The sequence below is a fragment of the Anomaloglossus baeobatrachus genome, chromosome 6 (assembly GCF_048569485.1).
Source record: "Anomaloglossus baeobatrachus isolate aAnoBae1 chromosome 6, aAnoBae1.hap1, whole genome shotgun sequence".
NCBI classification, from domain to species: Eukaryota; Metazoa; Chordata; class Amphibia; order Anura; family Aromobatidae; genus Anomaloglossus; species Anomaloglossus baeobatrachus.
In genome coordinates, this window is record NC_134358.1 from 60314555 (window position 1) to 60336685 (window position 22131).

Below are 22131 nucleotides of genomic sequence, written 5' to 3' on the forward strand. Positions count from 1 at the left end.
GCAGAGAAGTGGTCGAAGAAGGCGGTGGTAGCGCCCGAGGGTCTGTATATGACGGCCACTTGGAGGTTAGAGGGAGAATAGATTTGGACAGAGTGCACTTCGAAGGAAGGTAGGACAAGGGAGGGTAGAGGTGGGATTGGGTTAAAGCAGCAGTTGTTAGAAAGAAGGAGACCCACTCCTCCACCCTGTCTATTGCCAGGGCGAGGAGTGTGGGAGAAGTGGAGGCCACCGTAGCATAGTGCAGCAGGGGAGGCAGAGTTGGAGGGTGTCAGCCATGTTTCGGTGAGGCCCAGAAATGATAGATTGCTGGAGGTAAAGAGGTCGTGAATGATGTGTAGTTTATTACAGACAGAACGGGCATTCCAAAGCGCTCCAGAGAGAGGGGGTGGCGGAGTAGGTGAGAGGGGAATGGGTTTTATATTGGAGAGATTGTGGTAGTTACTAGTATGTGGAGAGTGGTAAATGGGTCGTGAAGAGGGGTGTATCATATGTGGGGGACCAGGGTTGGGGGATATGTCACCAGCAGTGAGAAGAAGTAGAGAAAGGGAGAGCAGATGGGAAAAGGAGAGTGGACGGCATGGTCTGCGTGATATAAGGAGCGATCTGAGATTTAGGAGCAGGTCAGCAGATGAGGACAGATGAGAAGGCAGGAGGGAAGGGGAGATGAATATTTGTTTGGGGAGTGCTGGGGTATGGGGATAGCGAAGGAGAGGAAGGAGGAGAGGGGCAAAGACTGAGGGCATAGGTGAACATGGTGGGAGTAAGGTGTTAAGTGTTGAGTTTATTAAGTTAATTGTGACAGTGGCAAACTTAGTTAGAATGAGTAAAATTTTACCTTCTGTTCACTTCTGGGACATTTCTGGTATATTTCTGACACCCCCACTTATTAGATCCCACTTATGAGATCACACCAGACCCCTTCTTATAATAATGTCCTTCATCCTTGGCCCATCCTATAATAATGTCCTCCATCCTAGCCTGCTTCCTAAAAGAAATGTTCCCGATCCTTGGCCCCATCCTGTATTATTTCTCACAATCTTAGGCTACATACTATGAGATGTCCGAAATTCTGGGCTCAATTCTACAATAATGTCCCCATGCTAGGCCACATCTTATAAGAAATGTTCCCTGTACTCCCATCCTGGTCCACTTCCTATTAAAATATCTCCTGTTTTGCTTTTCTTTTACACACATTTAAAAAGCAAACAAACATGATTATTCTCACCTTGCCCTGTTCTTGGAATGGGCAGAATCCTCCATGCTGAACGGCAATTCAACCCAATCATAACCCGGCAGCTGAATTCAGCATCCCAGGGACTGGCAGCGCATTATGTCACTGCCATGCCTCACCTCTGGTTAGCTGATGGCATATATTGCAGTGCAGGAACCCGACAGCTCTCTGCACCGCAATACACATACACATCCAAGGCACATCCAACTGAAATATCTGGTGATGGGCCCCTTTTCACACTTTTATGGTCGCACCCTCTGTGACCACAATCATTATGTTTCTATGTAGAGTGTAAGCTCTTATAGTCAGTATGGATCTCTCTTCTGTAGAGTGTAAGCTCTTATGGTCTGGAGAGTTCTCTATCATCTGTTTAAGCTCTTATGGTCATTGGAGTGTAAGATCTTATGGTCATTGGAGCTTTCTCTCTCTCCTGTGAAGTGTAAGCTCCTATGGTCACTAAGCTTGCCTCTCATTGTTTTCTTTCCTACATATAGTTTCTGAGTAGTGATGTACAGATTCGCAGATAACCGGAATCGGTGGACATAACCATAGTAAAAAAAAATCCAGTTCCGACCTAGAATTCATCCCGGTAATCTGGCCGGATGCCACTACCCATATGAGTCTATGGCAACCAGAATCCGGCGATTAAAAATGGTGGTAGAAGAGATAGGGAGATAGTAGCAAGTAGGCTGTACTTACCAAAGGTCCAGTGCAGCTGTAACTGCTTCCTGGCTGCTCATTCTCTTCTGGGGTAGCTCATTTACCTTCATGCATATATACTGCTTTCCCTGTCCACCAGCATCTGTAATTGGTTGCAGTCAGACACAACCCAACCCTGAATGGCAGCATGTTAGCTGACTGCTTCCAATCACAGATGCTATATGCATCTATCATGGTATAAAAATACGAACATAATAAAAATTGGCATAGGATCCCCCTATATTATATGGGAAGGCCCAATAGCCATGGACCTCCCCAGCCTGAGAACACCAACCCCCAGCTTTCAGTATTATCAGGCTGGGTATCAAAATTAGGGGGACCGTATGCCGTTTTTTAAATTATTTATTTAAATAATTTTAAAAAAAGCAGCACGCAGTCCCTCTTATTTTGGTACACAGCCATGATAAGTGCACGGCTGGGGGCTGCAGCCTGTAGCCGTATGTTTTGTCTGTGCTGGGTATCATAATATGGGGAACCCTACTCCAATTGTTTTATTTATTTATTTAATTTTACGCTAGACTGTGATTGAAAGCATCAGGCATGCTGTCACTCACCATGGGGACGGATCTGACTGTAACCAATCACAGACACTGGTGGGTGGGGAAAGCAGTGCATATGCAATGAAGGATAATGAGGGACCCGGAAGTGAATGGCCAAGCACAGGAGCAGTTTCTGCCACGCTGGTGACTCGATAAGTATGCAGCGCTTGCTTCATTAGTATATTCTTTATTTTTCCTTTTTTTTTTATTTCCCAAGTTGCTGGATCTGGATCAATACTCCGAATTCCGTGAGAATTTTGGGCCCGTTTGAAATCGTGCAGATCAGTACTTTTACAGTCTGGATCCGCCCATCACTATTTCTGAGCAATTACAAGCATTCCCATATAGAGATGTGCACACATTTATTGTCGCAAATCATAATTTTGGGGGAAAATTTGGTAAAGTCATTGAATTTGAATTTCAAAAGATTAATCATTGATAAAATTCATATTTCATTACACCTTATATTATGGCTATTATAATATGAGTCCAAGACCATGTAGTGACTTGAAATTTTTGTAACATATAAAGTAAAAATATACTTAAAAGTAATAAAGTACTGTGTTTTGAAAATGAGACTTGTGATGGTAGAAATAATAGTTGATGGTTATAATTTGAATTGTAATAAATGATATGGTTGTATATTAGTTTTTCTATTGCTTTATGGTGCAATTTTGGGTTTTTTTTTGTTACTTTAACCAGAAGATCTTGCCCTAGATTAAAATGTAATATTAAGTATCTCAGATGACATGTCTGATCATTAGCTAGTGAAATGCACATCCATAAGCTACAATGACAAATATAATTGTCCTTTAATTTCCTATTCTTAACTGTGGTGACAAAGTGCTCAATTTATTGAAGTGTAAAATGGTTAGTGAATTATAATTCGTATTTAGATTTTAGCATTCATTTCACTGTAAAGAAAAAAAATACATGCTTAACTTTACAAGAGGAAAGTAAATGCATGGGTTGTATTTGCTGTTGTTTTTGTTGTAGGATATTGGTTTGGAAATATAACGTTTAAGTGTTAGTTCATTTGTATACTTTTATAGACTTTAATAGCAAAGAGATAAATGTGTGATATATCAAAACTGGTGTAAGAAAATAATGGAGCAATCTTACTTAAAAACTAATTAGGTCTTTCAAAAATTAGTTTTTTGTGACATTTGTTATAAGTGCCACTTCTGAGAATCTCTTGTTTTTTTCTCTCTCAATGATGCCCAGTTTAGCTGGGAGGATCAGTAATTTCATTTTTCCCATCATTGGAAGTCACTGATGGGGCAGTTCGGCTCTTTGCCTACATACAGACAGCCATAAGCAGAGCACTTCCGGGAGATGGAGGGCAAGGCTTTTTCATTTTTCCCTTTTCTTTACACACTACTTGTCAGGCTGTACAAAGGGCTGATAAGACGTAGTACAGCATATTCCCCACTAGGTGGCAGCAGAGTAGTGAAGCACAGTCAAAGTTACAGTTTAACAGAAGGGTAGTTCAAGTACAGCAGGCAGCTAACAGGTGAACCACCAGGGGGCAATAGAGTGGTCAAACAGTCAGGGTCTAGCCGGAAAGTCAAGTCAGTGCAGAGGGAGGATCAAAATCATGTCAGAACACAGAACCGAGTCAGAAGCCGGGAGATCAGGTATGCAGAGGGAAACACAAACAACAGACAAAAGCGGGAAGTCAGGGACTGGGACAGATGGATGAACGGGGGAGGGTACAGTTCAGGGCACGACAACAAGGAGTCAGATAAACCAGGAAATCTCACCAGAGCAAGTAACAGGCTGCAGAGCAAAACTATAACCTGCACAGGAATGTAGGTTCAGAGACCATATATAGTGTCTCCTGAAACCTGAATGAGGTTGATGGGAGTTAACCCCTGATATGACAAAGCCGGGTCTGGGAAACTCTGGAGCGAAGAATACCAGTCCTGGATCATCACACTACTTCTGATAACGCTGATTTTTACCCCCAGTGAGATCCATTCAAACACTGCAAGTAGCTTGCACTGTGCCAAGCATACTCGATCAAGTTAATAATAAATCTCTGAGAAAATGCCATGTATGCAGATATAAATAATGAACAAACTCCAGGTATAATATGTTTATATTAATCTATAAGCAACAATGGAGCAATAAGGCCAACAATTGAGATATATTCAAAAAATGCTAAATTTTTATTAAACACTTACAGACATAAAAAAAAACATTCAAGATAAAGATATCAGATGAGCTCGGGTGCAAACAGACAGTTAGTACATCCCAACATTCCCACCCATCACATTTAGTAAGGCATGGGTATATGTGACAAAGCATTAATATGCCATCTAGGTTAACAGTGTCCACCAGATATTACTATACATGTATCCCATTAATGTGCTTCTATGGCAGAAGCTGGTCACAACATGCAATCCAAGCAGTCCAAGCTAAAAGCCAAGAAAATCCAATATAGATACCCAATAATAATTTAATAGAATATCCAATGTGTAACTAAGATGTAATGCCAGTGCAGAACGCGCTCAATCATCGAGCTTAGGGGGAAGAGATGATGATGACCAGGGGCCCCGACGTGCATTTCGTTTATGGCTTCCTTGGGGGCCATCATTGATCAAGCTGTTTACATACGTAAAGAACCGGAAATACCAACTCGAACACTAATTTTATTGTGTGTCTGTGTTTGGTACGAACACTGAACTTTAAAGTTTGGGTCTGCTCATCTCTAGTGCCGAGCATGCTCACTCATGAGTAGTCCACCCTTATTCTAAAGTGCTCATACACCTTCAAAAGCCAAATGTGTGTTTGTCGACATCTATTTCTAACACCACCTCTACCTTTTCATACACATGCGTGCATGATCAGGCAGTGATGCATGGGTTTTATGCACACTTACAAAGGTGTCTTCCCTAAATGTGAAAGGCTTTGACATGAAACTCAACATGCTAATTCTTTTTGCTTCAGGATTAATTACATTGACATGAGAGGAAAGCTGGCAGCTCCCCATATGCATAAAGTAGTTGGTAATCTTTGCCTAAATCTGAGTATTCAGTTGACTTTGCTGTAAGGGTCTTAAATATTAAATACAATTGGAAAGTTTAAAGTTAAAGAAATATCTATACAAAACAGAAAGCTGTCACAATTAGAAGTTAATGTCCAAACTAAATTGCAGCAAACAGGAAATGCAGAATTTTTTTAAAAAAATTTGGTGTTGAGACAACAAAAATATACAGTGTATATCTATCAAAAGTGACTTTAAATTTTGATGTTCCGATCTATACGGTCTTAATCATATAGTCTATCCATAAGCTGAAATAATATATTTCAGTATACAGTACGTATCTAGATACATTCAATAGAAGAGGTGGCTCAGGGCCGGGAAGGAGGATATTCCCGATATGAAAGCTAGACTACCAAAAGGTAAGTGTAGTATGTAATGAAACCATCCGGAGGAGTAGTGGTAGTCAATGGTAGTGTGCAGTAACCTGCTAGGTACAGTTCTGTAAATAAGGACACACTGTGTGGTAAAGCCAATCCAGATAATTTGGTATCCCTTTAATGTTTATAAATATATGGTACAGTGGCTGTCCGCCTTTATGTATTGATAGAGTATTGATAGATAGTGGTGCTGGCAAGCTTCATGTAGCTAAGTAGTGGTGAGCACCTGGTAAATACTGTGTCTTGGCTTGATGGACTAGATATGTATACTCTATTATATATTTTCAGCTTCTGGATAGAGTTGAGGCTCGGGGTTCAGACATGGAAAATGACGTGAAAATCCCCGTGGTGAGTTGAGTACTGTGCTCGTGTCTAAGTGATTACCTGCATTGTCCGTGCTGCTGGAAGAGTTTTATCATCTCAAATTAGGCTTACATTCAGTGGAATGAGATGTTTTGTTCACGGAGAATTAATAAAAAAATAAAGAGCCCATCTCCGGAAGTGTTTTGCTTTAGTTCCATAGCAAAACATTTTTGGAGCAAGGTAGGTGGTGTTTTTCATTTGTTTTTTAAATCATCTCAATACATTGAATGAAAGCCTAATTTGAGACGAACAAACATTTCCAGCAGCGCGGACAATGCAGGTAATTACTCAGACATGAGCACAGCGCTCAACTCACCACCGGGATTTAAAAAATTGTAAAACATTTCTGCATTTTCAAAACAAGTGTTCATTAAGTTTTTGGACATTAATATATTAGGGGCCTAAGGACGCTTTTTGCTAGCACGTTAATTTTTAACCATGTGCTCACCATTCTGTATTTTGAAAATATTTAGAAGTTGAGTATTTTCCTATGGGAATTCAAAGACTCGTACACAAAGATGAAGAGATGACCAGTTTGTGCATCCTTAACCATGGGTTAAACAAGGATATCACTTTATAGGAGTAAAAGAGAAGAGAACATGACTACAACATAAACTTTGGACAATTACTCATACATCAATTTCTATTACAATTCCCTGGTGTTTTCCCCTAATTAGGTAAATTAGACTTTTTAAATTCTCTTTAATTTTATCCAAACCATTAAATATTGTATCTTTCCAATTACCTTCCATTCATACAAATTACTTAAGAATCTTTAAATATTTTCCCCCCTATTATTCTTCAAATAATACAATTTAACAATTAAGTTCTGGGTCATTAAGTTTCGAGCAAATGTTTAGATAAAATGTGCTGCGGTGTCGTTAAGAAATCTGAAACATTTCTGTCTTCCTTCTCCTCATCCATTTTACATGCTAATGTCGTCCCATCTTTTCTCTGTGTAATTGAACTAGGAAAACATTCATAGAAGGAGCTGAATGTACTTTGTATGGTTATTCACACATTGTCTACTAAGTTGTCAAAGGCAGGAGAGACAGCTCGATATTTCAATGCAGTAGTATAAATGTCTGGCGGTAACTGGAGTGGCATCTGCAAAATAGATCCTGGACAATCTTGTGACAGCATGGAGTCTAATTGTAGGCACAAACTTAGCAATTATACAACAAAAAGCTTTAGATGATAAATATGTGCCATGCAGTATAAGTTTTCTTCCAAATATTAAGGGTACTTTTCCAGATTTTATTTATTGTTTTTTTAATATTTTTTCAGATTTTTTTAATTTTATTCATATATTGCCTATTTTCAATATTTCGTTTTACTTCTATGTGTTTTTTTTATTATATTATTATTATTATATTTTTCTTATTCCTAGCGGTTCAATGTGGAAATCCTGGAACCACAGCAAATGGAAGAGTATTCCGAGTTGATGGAACAACGTTTTCCAGCTCAGTTATATACTCATGTGTGGATGGTTATATACTTTCTGGATCAAACATCAGACAATGCACAGTCAATGGCACATGGTCAGGAGCACTTCCCAACTGCACGAGTAAGTATGACGTCTAAAAGAATTTATAGAAAATAGCCAAAAAAAAAAACTATATCAAAATTATTTTGCAACTTTTCTTTTATAGATTACACCTTTTCAAATATTTTTTATTATTGTTCATTTACTCCCCAATTGTGAAGTTAAACAACTTTCTAAACAGTCTGCATAAAAACATTCAGTCATTTAGCTACTACAATGTGTTCGTATTAGTTACTACAATGTGTTTTTATCTAGCTGACTGATTTGCAAAAATGTTACAAATCAGTCAAAGCTCCTGGTGGCTTTTTGCTCTTTCCTTTCTCTTCACTCAGTGTTAGAGATAACAGCAAGCAGGAGTGATACACAGATTTTACAGTGTGGAGAGAATAGAAATGGAGGCAGAGAAAATAGGAAATAGACCTGAAAGAAAGCTGATAAAGATAAAGCGTGAAGGATAGAAGCTGAGATAATATATGCGCTAATGAAGATAGACAAACTTTAGTGCCATCTATTGGAGATGGCAATCCTTAAAGTCAAAAATGACCCTTTAATGAGCCTTTTCATATGACTTAGACTTTATGAATTTAGATGACTTAGAATTTATGCTAGATTGGAATCTCAATTTTCAGAGACAGTGTTTTGGGATGGTTGTCCCTCATCAGTGCAAAGTATGAGATCTGATCTGGCTGAATGAGAAGCTCTACTGGGGTCTAAGGGCAAAAACTTTCTCCTTGTGGAGACTGACAAACCAATCTGGCTGTCAGTGGTGAGGAGTCTTATAGCTGCAATGCTCCTCTGGGTAATATTCAAATTGTCTCTTCTGGGAGGAAGGAGACAAACTCTAGTGGCAGCCATTGAAAGTAATGATCCTAAAACTCAAAAGTGGCCCTTTAATGAGCCTTTTCATATGACTTAGGATTTATGTCAGATCAGAATCTCAATTTGCAGACACAGTATTTTGGGATGGTTTTTCCTCATCAGTGCAAAGTATGAGATCTGGTCTGGCTGTGTCAGAGGCTACGGAGCATTGCAGCTTAAAGTCTCCTCACTACCACCATGCTGGAATCGTGTGTCAGTCTCCACAATGAGAATAGCTTCAACTTTAGACCCCGTCTTAGTCTCTCACACAGCCAGATCAGATCTCATACTTTGCACTGACAAGGGACAACCATCCCAAAACACCGTGTCTGCAAATTGAGATTCTAATCTGGCATAAATCCTAAGTCATATGACAAGGCTCGTTAAATGGTCACTTTTGACTTTTAGGATTGCTGCCTCAAATAGGGGCACTAGAGTTCATATACTTCCCCACTGAAGAAACAATTTGAATAGTTCCCTGAGGAGCATTGTGGCTTAAAGTCTCCTCACTACTGGCTTGCTCTAATGGTGTGTAAGTCTCCACAAGGAGAATAGCTTCCCCTTTAGAATGAAGAAAGATGTGCACAGACCTCACATTCGGTTTATATTGCTGAGAAAGGCAATACAACACAACGAATATCTGAAACTTAGATCAGGCAGCAAAACTGCACATCAAGAGGTGTGAAAATGAATGAAAGTATGAAATTTACAGATTAAAAATTAGTGCAATTTTTGTAACTAAAGGTAACCACAGATGTGTAATCAAAGATGTAAATAGCCTTTAAATATACATATTCTTATTTTGTCTGTCTTTCTTAAAATATTTTTTTATAGGTATGATAGGTAACATAATAAATATGTTCCAGAATATTACATGAGAACTATGTGCATGAGAAATTAAAACTTAATATTGCTGAAAAGTATAAAAAAATCTGTGATTATACAGTATAAGTACACTAAATGATTTCAACAGCCAAAGTCCATGAATGCAATGATTTTTATAAGTATGTTTTTTCCTGTTAAAGAGGTTGCCACTACTTTTACATTAATGGGCTATCCTTAGGATAGGTAATCAATGTCTGATTGGTCAGGATCCGACACCTGGCACCCCTGTGGATCATCAAGTCTTGTTGCTGGTGGTAGCAGCAGGCTGCCAAAAATGCTTAGTTCCAGAGCTTCCCCGTCTACTGATAGTGGCCACCGCAGGTACTGCACATCCATCTACTACTTATTTGCATAGGAGGTGGATGTGCTGTACCTGGCCTCAGGCACTATAAGTTGATGGGTCAACTTTGAAACAGAACATCTCCTGCCATTTGCTGTTGCCTCTGGGACCAAGAACAGCTGATTGACAGTGTTTTGGGGTGTTGGACCCTGGCCAATCAAACATTGATGACCTATCCTAAGGATAAGCCATCAATGTAAAATTAGTGGATAACCCCTTTAAGGTCTTTTGCATCCAGTTTCAACAATTGAGATGACGTCTGGTGTCTGGAAGGTCATCTACACAATACCATCATTACCTAGCCAAAAATATTGCAAGCATTTTCATTTTGGGTAGGTTTTGAAGGTCTAATATTTAGGCACTGTTCAGACTAGCATATTTTTGGTAAACTTGCCGTCCATATTCAAAACCGATAGCACACAGTCTGCATGCAGAGAACTGAGTAGGCTATTTCAGAAGAGCTTTTTTTCAGTAGTACATGCTGCTTTTTTTGTGTGAAAAAAATGTAGCATGCATCAATGTGGTCATACCATCAGTAGTTATATGGGACGAAACATGGATGGATAATAGTTTATGTGGGGATGAAAATGTACATTTTTTTATTATAACCCTCATTTAAGCCCATCCAAAATAGTACTATCACAAAGCAATTCAAACCTGTCAACCCATGATGGAGATAGACCACTTAATCGAATACCGCAAATATTCAGCAACGCCCATATTCACCGAATAGGTCGCCACTATTCGACGATTTGCGAATATTCAATGCGCAATGTAAGTCTATGGGAAACCCGAATACTTGCCGAATAGCTTTCTATAGACTTACATTGCGCATCGAATATTCGCATAGCGGCGAACTATTCGTCAGATATTCGTGAAGCCGAATATTACCGAATATTTGTGATATTCAATTATCCCTAGTGGTAATGTATTTCCAAAAAAAAAAATATTGCCTAATCAATGTAATAAATTTTAATACCTTGGCATCTTGCCCACAGTAATCAGTTGTGGAGATCCTGGTGTCCCAGCCAATGGTATCAAATATGGAGAAGATTACATTGTTGGACAGAATGTGACATATATTTGTCAACCTGGATTCACGATGGATCCCAAGAGCTCAACTATCCGTACATGTACGACCAATGGGACTTGGGGTGGAGTTATTCCACTTTGTAAAGGTAATGTTATATCACTAGTGCAGATACAGTATAACCTTTAGAGATGTTGTAAATGAGTTTGTAGAACCCCATCCAGCGGTTGCATCAGTAATCTGTGGCTATCGGACGAAGCCACGAGAACCACCTACAGTACAACCAACTGGCATCCTTGGGTCTTCTTTTGATAAGCCAGCTTGGTGTGACATCTTGCAGCAATGATGATGCCATGCCAAGTAGGAGGTGGTTTGTAGGTCTCCTGTCTAACAGCCACAGAATACTCAAACTACCACTGGACTGGGTCCTGTGAATCGCTTCACTCCATCTCTAATACCTTTATCTTTCTTATTCAATTCATCTATTTCATTACGCTAAGGCAGATTTATTAATACCATAGTAGTCTAAAGTGTTGGTGGTACAGTGCAACAATAAGTATCAAAATTGATGAAGCCCACTGTTTTATGTAGATTTGACTCAGGCAAATATGTTTCTCTAAATCCAGAAAAGAAAAGAAGAATTAAGCTCATTGACTTGCTGCACTCCCTCTCCAATTCAAGGGTACGGTGCGCAGAAAGGCTGAGGTAGCCTGTAACGTCAAGTTAAGAAAAAGATAATTAAGCACGGTCCTCGGGGAGTAGTCCATAAAATTGTATTCTTTATTCAAAATATTAAAAATTAGAGATAGCTATACACATAACTTTTTGATGTATGTCTCTAATTTTTCATATTTTTAATAAAGAATACAATTTTATTGACTACTCTCCGAGAACCGTGGTGGAGTGGTGGATTATCTTTTTCTTTGACAATATGTTTCTCTAGTTAGAACAGATAAAGAAAGCACTAAAGACTAAGGACACAGTCCGAAATGCGTTTCTTTGATTATATTGTCCCCATGAATATTTTTTTTACTTTTTCCTATGATGTTCTACAATTTTATTTTTTTGCATAATAAAATAATGGTTTTATGAAGATTCCAAATTGCTGGACCCCTTCCTTCCTCAATATGTTTCTCTGGTTACAACACGTAAACAAGGCGCACCTGTGTAATAATCATGCTGTCTAATCAGCATCTTGTTATGTAACACCTTTGAGGCGGATGGATTATCTCGGCAAAAGAGAAGTGCTCACTAAGGCCCTGTGCGCACGCTACGGATTTACAGCGGATTTTACCGCGCATTTGCAGTGGATATGCTGCAGAAAATGTGTCTAACATTTCTGCAGTCATTCCCCAGCAAAACTTATGGGTAAAAAAAAATGCTGTGCGCACACTGTGTTTTTTTATACCTGCGGATTTCCCGCTGCGGAATTAATGCGCATGTCATTTCTTTTCCGCAGGTACCTGTGGTTTTTGCCATAGATAATGGTAAAAAATCTGCAGGGACCAATCCGCGGAAAATCCGCATGCGGATTTCGTTGTGGTTTTGGTGCGTTTTTTTACTGCAGGTTCGGGATTCTTTCAGAAGGTCCAGTTTTTCCTTGAGAAAAAGTCACTTTCTAGTGCGCACATGGCCTAACACAGATTTAGACAAATTTGGGAGCAATATTTGAGAGAAAAAGGCCTTATACAGATATATATTTATTTTTTATATAGCGCTAACATATTCTGCAGAACTTTACATACATCAGGAACACTGTCCCCATTTTGGCTCATAATCTAAATTCTTTATCTCTATGTCTTTGGAGTGTGGGAGGAAACCGGAGTACCCGGAGGAAACCCACGCAAACACGGGGAGAACATACAAACTCCTTGTAGATGTGGCCCTTGGTGGGATTTGAGCCCAGGACCCCAGCGCTGCAAGACTAAAGTGCTAACCCCTGAATGGAAAAAGTCTTAGGTCTTTGTGTTCTGCTCCTGAAAAACGGGAACAAAAACAAAAGTGTTGTTTAAATTTTTGTTAGGTGTTTGTGGTGGGAACACAACATTCAGGACAATAAAAGAGTGACTGGTAACTTAAGGTCTCATTATTCTAAAAATGTAAACTTGTGCACTTATGTTTTGTATTTGTTCTCTCGCAGCTGTCACTTGCCCATATCCTCCTCAACTTTCTAATGGAAGACTTGAAGGAACAAATTTTGATTGGGGTTTTAGCGTTAGCTATGCCTGCTTACCAGGTTATGAACTGTCCTTCCCTGCAGTGCTGACCTGCGTTGGCAATGGCACCTGGAGTGGAGAAGTTCCGCAGTGTTTACGTGAGTAATATTCTAAGTGTTTATGGACTTCTATTTTTTTCTTCTCAAAATGTTTTCTCTGCTTTACGAAATGTGACCTTCACAAAGTGCATTTAAGTTCTGCTGAGAATTGTAAAACTACATTAAAATAACATTAATTTTAAGACTAAATTCAATGATTTTTATATTTGAAAAGCTGAATTTTACATTCATGCATAGTAAATGCCAGAGAATAGAAATTATCCCAAAACACTGTTTATATGAATAATGTCCAAATTTTATTTTTTTTTATTTAATTTTTCTGCATAGTTCCTCCAAGAAACTAAAAATAAGAAAGCTGGCTGGTGTTAGCGAGGGAGGGGAGTTTGATTGTGTTCTGGGGATGCCAAGAAAAGTTTGACAAAAATATGACTCAGACAAAATAAAGTCTAGCTATGACTGCAGTGCTATGTAATTTTTTGCACAAAAGTTATTAAATTATTTTCAGGGGGTAATACACCATTCAAACAAGTAATAATATAAATGTCATGGTTCCGATTTGCAGAGCATCTTGTGCTCTGTGATGTTCTGTCATACTCTCCTGCAGAGCCGATACTTGCATGTTCCATCGCACAGAGCGTTTTTCCAGTTGAGATGCTCTGTTGTTTGTCTAAAGCTCCTGGTGCTGGGAGGGGCTTACTCAGATGCTCCTCATTCCGGGTGAATGTTCTGCTTCATTAGGGAGCATGCTCACCTGAAACGTCGCCAGTCGTATTTCTTGGTTCTGCAATAAGTGCTCTTGGCTTCCATTTGTGTACAGTTATCTGATCTTGGCTTCTCGTCTCTGGATTGTTGTTGACTCTAATATGTCCACCACCCTGACTTTGTTGTTACCTCCTGGCTTCTGACCTCGGACCTTCTCCTGACCGCGTCTTCTCCTCCTGCCTGTATCCTATACGTACTCTCCTGAAATCCTGACCCTCGGCCTGTATTTTGACCTCGTCTCTGCCTGCTCACTGTGTCCTGTCATGTCCTCCTGGTTTCTGATCCCAACCTCTCTGAGTACCTCTCCGTTTGCACTACACGCAAGTAGTATCTAGCACCACCTAGTGACTAGCATCACACTCTCGCCCGATAGTGTCGAGCATCACACTAAACTTATCCTTATAAAAATCAACTATATATAAAAGACATAATGAAACTGAATACATTTTTGAAATTCTACTTATGCACTTTAATTTTCCAAAAGCTACAACTTTTTATTCTTCCATCAATATGGTCGTTTGAGTTCATTTTTGGCAGGACGAGTGTTACGGGGGTACTGGCAGATTAGGATAAGGTGGTATATATCCCAATTGCCAGTTGGGGCAACTGTGCTCCAGGTGACAAAGGAGATACTGGCAACCCGAACGTTAGGCGGAGAATACAGAGCTGGGTGGCTCTGAAATAATAGGGGCCTGATCCAAGTTAAATAGCACTTGGATTAGGAGACTGTGAACCCTATTAGCATCACAGGTTCCACTACCCAGCCCAAGAATTCCCTGTTCCCGCCACAGGGATCCTTTGAACCGGTCACGAGTGTAGAGACACTTCAGACCGGACGACAACCCAGTTAGCATTTCGGTGTACCTGTGGCGCTACACCGACCACGTGTGCAGAGAACAGGAGGTGACCAGGTAGCGTTGACCAGAAGACCGTCGCGAAAGCACCGTCGGCCATGTGTGTAGGACACATCAGACCGAGCAGTTCCCCGATTAGCGTTTCTGAACATCGGGGCTCTCAACTGGCCACGTGTGTACAGGACACGTCAAGCCAGGTGGTCACACCGGTAGGGTTGACTGGGAAGCCGATATGAGGACATTTGGCGCAGCAGCTGCAGCCCAGTTAACTCCACTGGGCTGCACTAGCAGGACTGGATGGTAGCCCTTCTTTGTATAGCAAAAATCCCAATCTCCTATGAATGCCAGCTTGTAGCCTGCATTCACAGGATGATCATAAAGACTATCATGGGGTTCATCAGCAGATGCTTGGCTGTTATGACAACCCATCGGTGCCCCGCAATCATGCCATGGGCTGTTAGATGCACATGACAGATGATTAAATCAGCCATTATGTGTGGGAAAAGATGTGGGATCGGCGTGTGAGCCGACATCAAAGGCAGGGACATAACCTTTCATGTAACATTATGTCAAAGGTTGTGAAGAGGTTAAGCCATAAAATTTACTTTTCCAAAAATGTACTGAAAATTTTCCAAAAAGTGTATTGAAATGGTGAAAAAAACACAATTCTGCTTTTTTTTTTTTGTCCTTTACTGTGCTTATTGTGCAGTGAAATTGACTCAGCAACAAGATTCTTCGTATACTTATTGTGATACCAAACATGTTTTTTTTTTATTCATTTAAGTTGGGATAAAGAATTATGAAACTTGTAAAAATATAACAAAGCATCGTTTTATATTTACAGTTTCTCAGAGCCGTAACAATTTTATTTCTCCATTGATGGAGTTTTGTGATTGCGTTGTTTGCATGGTGAACTGTTATTCTTATTGAGTCTAATTTACGGTACTTGTGATAGTTTGATGCTTTTCATTGCATTTTTCAGGTATGGGTGGCTACTCAAAAAATTATAATTCTTGAGTTTTCCTTTCTCGTTACTGCATTTTCTATACGGTTGAATCATTTTTATATTTTGTTAAATTGGACTTTTACCATCACAGAGATACCAAATACATTTCTGTGATTGATATCAGTTTGATTAATGTATTTGGGGGTGTTTTTACACATTTACTGATCTTAAAAAAGTTATTAAAAATGTCCGCTTTACATGTAACAGCATCGCTAATGAGATGTCGCTGGGGTCACGGAATTTGTGACGCACATCCGGCCTCGTTAGCGACGTGGTTGCGTGTGACACATACGAGCAACCGCTAACGATCCAAAATACTCACCACATTGTTGATCGTTGACACGTCGTTCATTTTCAAAATGTCGTTGATCTTCTGGGACACAGGTTGTTCATCGTTCCTGAGGCAGCACACATCACTACGTGTGACACCCTGGTAACGACAAACAACAGCGTACCTGTGTCCTCCAGCAACGAGGTGGGAGTGACCTTCATGCGACTGCTCTCCGCCCCTCCGCTTCTATTGGTTGCCTGCTGTGTGACACCGCACGAACCGCCCCCCTAAGAAGAGAAGTTGTTCGCCGGCCACAGCGACGTCGTTAGGCATGTAAGTACGTGTGACGTGCACTACCGATTTTATCTACCACGGGCAGCAATTTGCTCATGAACGACGGGGGCGGGGGCGGTCGCTAGCGACATCGCTAGCGATGTCGCAGCGTGTAAAGCGCCCTTTAGAGTTGAAAGGGACCTCCTGGGTCATCTGGTCAAACCTCCACCTCAAAGCATCCTTCACAAAATCAACCCACATGTCTGTCCTGTCGCTTTTTAAAGACTTCAAGGGGAACTCACTAACTCACTACCTCTCATGGCAGCCTGTTCCACTCCTGGTTCAGTTTTATCTTTTCTGTGTCTCCTCCCATTCAGTTTGATCCCATTGCTTCTCGTCTTTTCTTGTGCAAATGAGAAAAGGGCTGAAGCATCTACAGTGTGAAAGCCCTTGAGATATTTGTAGAGAGCTATTAAGTCTCTTCTCGGTCTTCTTTTTTGTAAGCTAAACATTCCCAAATCCTTTAACCGTTCCTCATAGGACATGGTTTACAGATTGGTCACCATTCTGTTCGCTATTCTCTGAACTTGCTGCAGTTTCTTGATATAATTTTTAAAATGTGGTGCCCAGAACTGGACACAGTATTCCAGATCAGGTCTGACCAATCAAGAGTAGAGCACAATATTTACTTCATATGATCTAGACTCTATGTTTCTTTTAATACATTCCACAATTGTGTTTGCCTTTTTTGCTGCTGCATTACACTGTTGACTCATGTGAAGTCTGTGATCTATTAGTATACCCAAGTCTTTTTCACTCATGCTGGTGCTCAGCCCTAATCCTCCTATTCTGTATTTTTAATTTTTCTTTCATTTTTTCTTGCCCAGATATAGGACTTTGCATTTCTCCCTCTTAAAAACTCTTCTAATAGTTGCTGTTCAAATTTTTAGATCTTTTTCAATCCTCTCTCTTCTCTAGTATTAGCTTTGTGTTATCAGCAAATTTTATCAGTTTACCCTTCATCTCCTTCATCTAAATCATTGATAAAGGTGTTGAACAACACCAGGCCCAGGACACAGCCCTGTGATACCCCACTTGAGATATTCTTCCAAATGGTTGTGCAGCCATTTATGACTACTCTTTGGGTCCAATCACTAAGCCAGCTATGAGTCCACCCAACAATTGCTTTGTCCATGTCATACATGGTCATTTTTTACCATTAGGTAAATAGTTTGTCAAATGCTTTGCTAAAAACAAAATATACTATATCTATTTTGTTTCCCCTAAAAGAATGGCTTGGTGTCATGCTTTGGATTTGATCTGGCAGTTTCCTTTGCTGTGGTCTGTTTCTCATTCCGCTCAGCCACAGTCAGGTTTAGTCAATTAAACAAAGCATGGTACCTCAGGCGGCAGCAGTCTTGCTTTGTAGCGCTAGTGTCTTGCTTTTAAGTCCCACCAAGGTTGATGTTTGCAAGGAGTTTGTATGTTCTCCCAATGTTGGCATGGGTTTCCTCCAGGTGCTCCAGATTTCTTGCACACTGCAAAAACAGACTGATAGAAGATTTAAATTGTGATCCCCATTGGGTACAGTGATGATCACATTTGTAAAGTGCTGCAGAATACGTTGGTGCTATATAGGCATTGTGGATATTGATCCAAGAATCGGATCAAGATTGGACATTTCAATGATTTTGTGCAGATCCCTCTGTCCGCAAAAATACATTCGCTTGTGAACAACTGAATAGGCTACAATAGGTAAGAGTTCTACAAGGTGAGCAATTTATAAAGATACACCTAAATGAAATGAGAATGGTTGGTGATATCAACTTCTTGTTTGTGGCTCATTAGTATATGGGAGGGGGGGGAATTTTCAAGATGGGTGGCGGCCATTTTGAAGTCAGACATTTTGGATCCAACTTTCTTTTTTCCAATGGGAAGAGGGTCATGCAACACATCAAGCTTATTGAAAATTTCACAAGAAAAACAATGATATGCTTAGTTTTAATGTAACTTCACTCATTAGTTATTTACTATTGTATGACCACTTATAAAATGTGTTCAAAGTGTGTTACGGGGGGCTGTCTGATAATAAACCTAAAGGAATGTCAGACAGTCAGGGTCCACCGTGCAAAGACTCTGCTGCAGACTATGGCAGAGGATAAGGGGTGTATAAGTGTGCCACTGTAAAAAATAATAGCACAAGTGCAGAGTGCAATACCTCTGTTAAACTCACAGAGGAATATAATTAGAAAATAAAGCAATTCCTCCCTTACTTGGAGGGCGTGTGGAATGGTCTCTGTTAAAGATCACAGAGACAAAAGCAGTGAGTGTGAAATGGCACCTACCTCGGTCCGTTCCTCTAGTGGTGCCAGGAGACGGACAGCAGCGTAAGCCGCACAAAGCTCCTACCTGCGTTCGCTCCACTAGTGTGCGAGGACACGAACCACTAGATATGGCACCTGCCTAGGTCCGCTCTTCTAGTGGTGCAAAAGAGACGGACAGCAGCATAAGCCGCACAAAGCTCCTACCTCTGTTCGCTCCCCTAGTGTGCGAGGATACGAACAACTGCCAGACGCAGTATAAGGAACGTTACCCTAGCGGCAACGTCCGCCTACGAGTAGAATCACAAGGCCCAGCCGGACCATGTGCCTAAGGCACCTGCCTATGTCCGCTCCACTAAGAGGTAAGGATACGGACTGCAGCCGAAGCTGTAAGGTATAAGAACGCTACCCTGCCGGTAGCGCTCACCTAACATAGACAGAGAGATGCCTAGAGGGACGTGCACAGGGCGTCTACCCTCATGCTTTAACCAAGAGGACTGAGCGCTGGGCGGCGTGCATCAGGGTCTTATATAGACTCTGTGCCTCATCCAAGATGGAGGACACCAGAGCCAATCCGCTGCCAGAATGACAGCAATGACGTCACGCTGGCCTATCACCGAACAAAGCGTCACAAGCACATGACCAGGGACCAATCGGCATAGAAGGTTTCAGAGACATGTGACCACGTGTCACAAGCACTTGACCAGCGGCCAATCAGCTTAGAAGGTGTCAGAGACATGTGACCTCATGTCAGCGATGATGTCACCCGCACATGTGCAATGGCTCCAAGATAGGACTTAGTCTACAGTGCTTGCACATGTGCAGTAGCAAGAAATCCGGACATAGTCTCCAGAGCCACAGCAACCGTAACAAAGTGCTGCCCTTTGTGTTGAATTGTCAATGCAACGCTCTTCTCCCACTCTTGGCACATCACATTCCTACATGAATAGTGTCCTGGAAAGTGGATTGGTCATCGTGGGTCAGTTGAATGGCCACCAAGGTCTCCCGATCTGACTTTTATCTTTGCGGTCATCTGAAGGCAATTGTCTATGCTGTGAAGATACAAGATGTGCAGCATCTGAAACAACACATACAGGGGGCCTGTGCTAGCCTTTCTACTCCGGTGTTGCTATCAGTGTGTCAAGAGTGGGAGAAGAGGGTTGACAATTCCCATTTTATTTAGGTGTATCCATATAAAAGGATCATCCTGAATTTGTGTAAAATGCGGATAGAACTCGTAAGCGAAAGAACTAATGTCAGAGTAAGCCCCTAATTGTGCTTGTTGGATGTGGAGTCGGAATTGTGTAGATTTTCCCTGGCTATTGAGTGCTACTTCCTTCCTTATTCTTTCAGTCTATCTATAGAGACTTATCGAGAGATAGAATTGGGAAACAAAATCCAACTCAATAATTAGGATAATGTGCCAAGTTCATTTATACCGACTGCACAATATATAGCAAAAAATGGCAGCACTGCAAATGGTTCTAATCAAAACATGTCTCTTATTTACCCATATGTGCAATATTCCAGTCCAGACATGTCTACATATATTATATTATCTTACTTTTATCTATTTATTTATGCATTTATTTTTATAAGTGGTGAGTGCCAATTACATTTCTTACTTACAATGCCCTTTGGGAGTCTCATTAATGCATGACATGGTTACATTGACATTTTGGTCCTTCATATATAGAAAGGCACATTACTTTAATGTATCGAGTTAGCAATCTCCGAGCTGTTGCTAGGGAATATCCCAATTACACACACCATTAATGTTTCCATAGAAAGCAGCAGTTGTGGAATCCAAGGTTTCTGCATTGTCTCTTCTAGTCACATATCATTAGTCCAAAAAGAAGCCTTTACAGCTGAGATGTCACCTCTTGCTTTTCCAGGGATTTTTGCACAGCTTTAGTAGTATGCCTATTGATCTGATTCCAAAGTGTTCCCTTCTATTTAGTAACTAATTTATGCAACAAACACCAAATCGCAAAATACTTCCTCTATCCTCCAGCTTATGTCTTTGTAGCTAAAAGTCAACTGAAAAATGAAAGCAAAAAAATTTGCAAAATATCAGCAAAGTAAAAAAAAGTGATTATTCCAGTAAAATGTTTGATTGCTAGAATTGTTTAGCTCTGTTCTACATTCAAAAAGGTTCTTTATTGACCTTGATTACATTAAAGCTCTTTCACCTGTTTTTCTTCTTCTCGAATGATAAAAGGAATTTGTCAGCAGGTTGCACGTTTTTTCTATCTCATCTGGGAGCAGCATGATGTAGGCAAAGAGATTCTGAATCTAATGATGTATCACTTAGATTACTGGGGGCAGCTGTTCTGACATAATCAGCACTTTAGATTTAGCAAAGCAGCAGAGGTCTTTTCGCCCACACTAGGGTATCTATAGACATTATAGGATCTTCCTCCCTGAAGAAGCAATAGCGCCCTTGTGAAATTCGCATTGGGGGTCCTTAGGTCCCAGTTTGGGGGGTCCCTGATGGTGTGGGAATAAGTCTGGACATGAGTTCTTCTGCACTTGCATTATACTTACCAGTCTACGACGTGGCTGTAACTGAATCTGGGCCACTCATTCTACTTCCATAGCCACTCATTATTGCTTATGCATATTAACTGCTTTCTCTGTCCACTGGCAGTTCCGGTGTCTCTGATTGGTTCCAGTCAGACATGCCTACACCCTGAGTGGCAGCGTGTCTGACTGCTTGCAATCACAGACCCTGTTTGCATCTAGATTGGTGTAAAAATCAATAAATAAATTAGGGTATGGTCCCTCATATTATTATACCCAGCACAGATAAAGCAGACGGCTACAGGATGCAGCACCCAGCCGTGTGCTAAACTTCGCTGTGTATCAAAATAAGAGGAACTGCATACGGAGTGATGATGTAGTGGTGCGTTTTTTGCCAGGAGGTGTAGATTGGGTGTATTAATATGCTGTAAAAATTTCAGCCACCAAATCTGCATCTCTTGGTAAAAAAAACTAAGGTTTTCTACCAGGAAAACCAGGTCTGTGAACTGAGTGACCTCACCTTTTGGTTCTGTGATTTCCCAGTTGGAGCCAAAGTTTCTTGGCTGGGTGCATGTAGAATATTCTATTGGCAACAGAAGCAATGCCCTTTTTTATCACTCAGTTCTCTTTCTGGAACAGTGGAGATGGCTGCTCCCTCATTGGTCTCAAATTCAATTTGCCTGCGTAATTTTCCTCTGAACTACACAGTTAGAGGGAGTGAGGCAATACCCATTTATAGACAATAAAGCTCCAATTAGTCTGGTATGGGACAATGGTTAACTTCTCGTGATTTAACAAACAAAAGGACCCATACATCTGGCCTAATTAAAGGGACTCTGTCAGCACTTTTTTGCTACTTCATCTGAGAGCTTTATGTTGTAGGTTGTAGGCAAAGTGATTCTGATATT

At 40.6% G+C, this 22131-nt stretch overlaps 1 protein-coding gene across 7 annotated transcripts in view; it reads left to right on the forward strand.

The window, feature by feature from the left end:
• The window catches only part of CSMD3 (CUB and Sushi multiple domains 3), a 2007504-nt gene that overhangs the window by 1867823 nt on the left and 117550 nt on the right, over positions 1-22131 (forward strand). For all 7 annotated transcript variants that reach the window (XM_075352941.1, XM_075352934.1, XM_075352935.1 and 4 more), the window contains 3 exons: positions 7670-7846; positions 10907-11086; positions 13079-13252. In XM_075352941.1, the coding sequence (XP_075209056.1) occupies positions 7670-7846; positions 10907-11086; positions 13079-13252 (531 nt within the window). The remainder of the gene's footprint in view (positions 1-7669; positions 7847-10906; positions 11087-13078; positions 13253-22131) is intronic.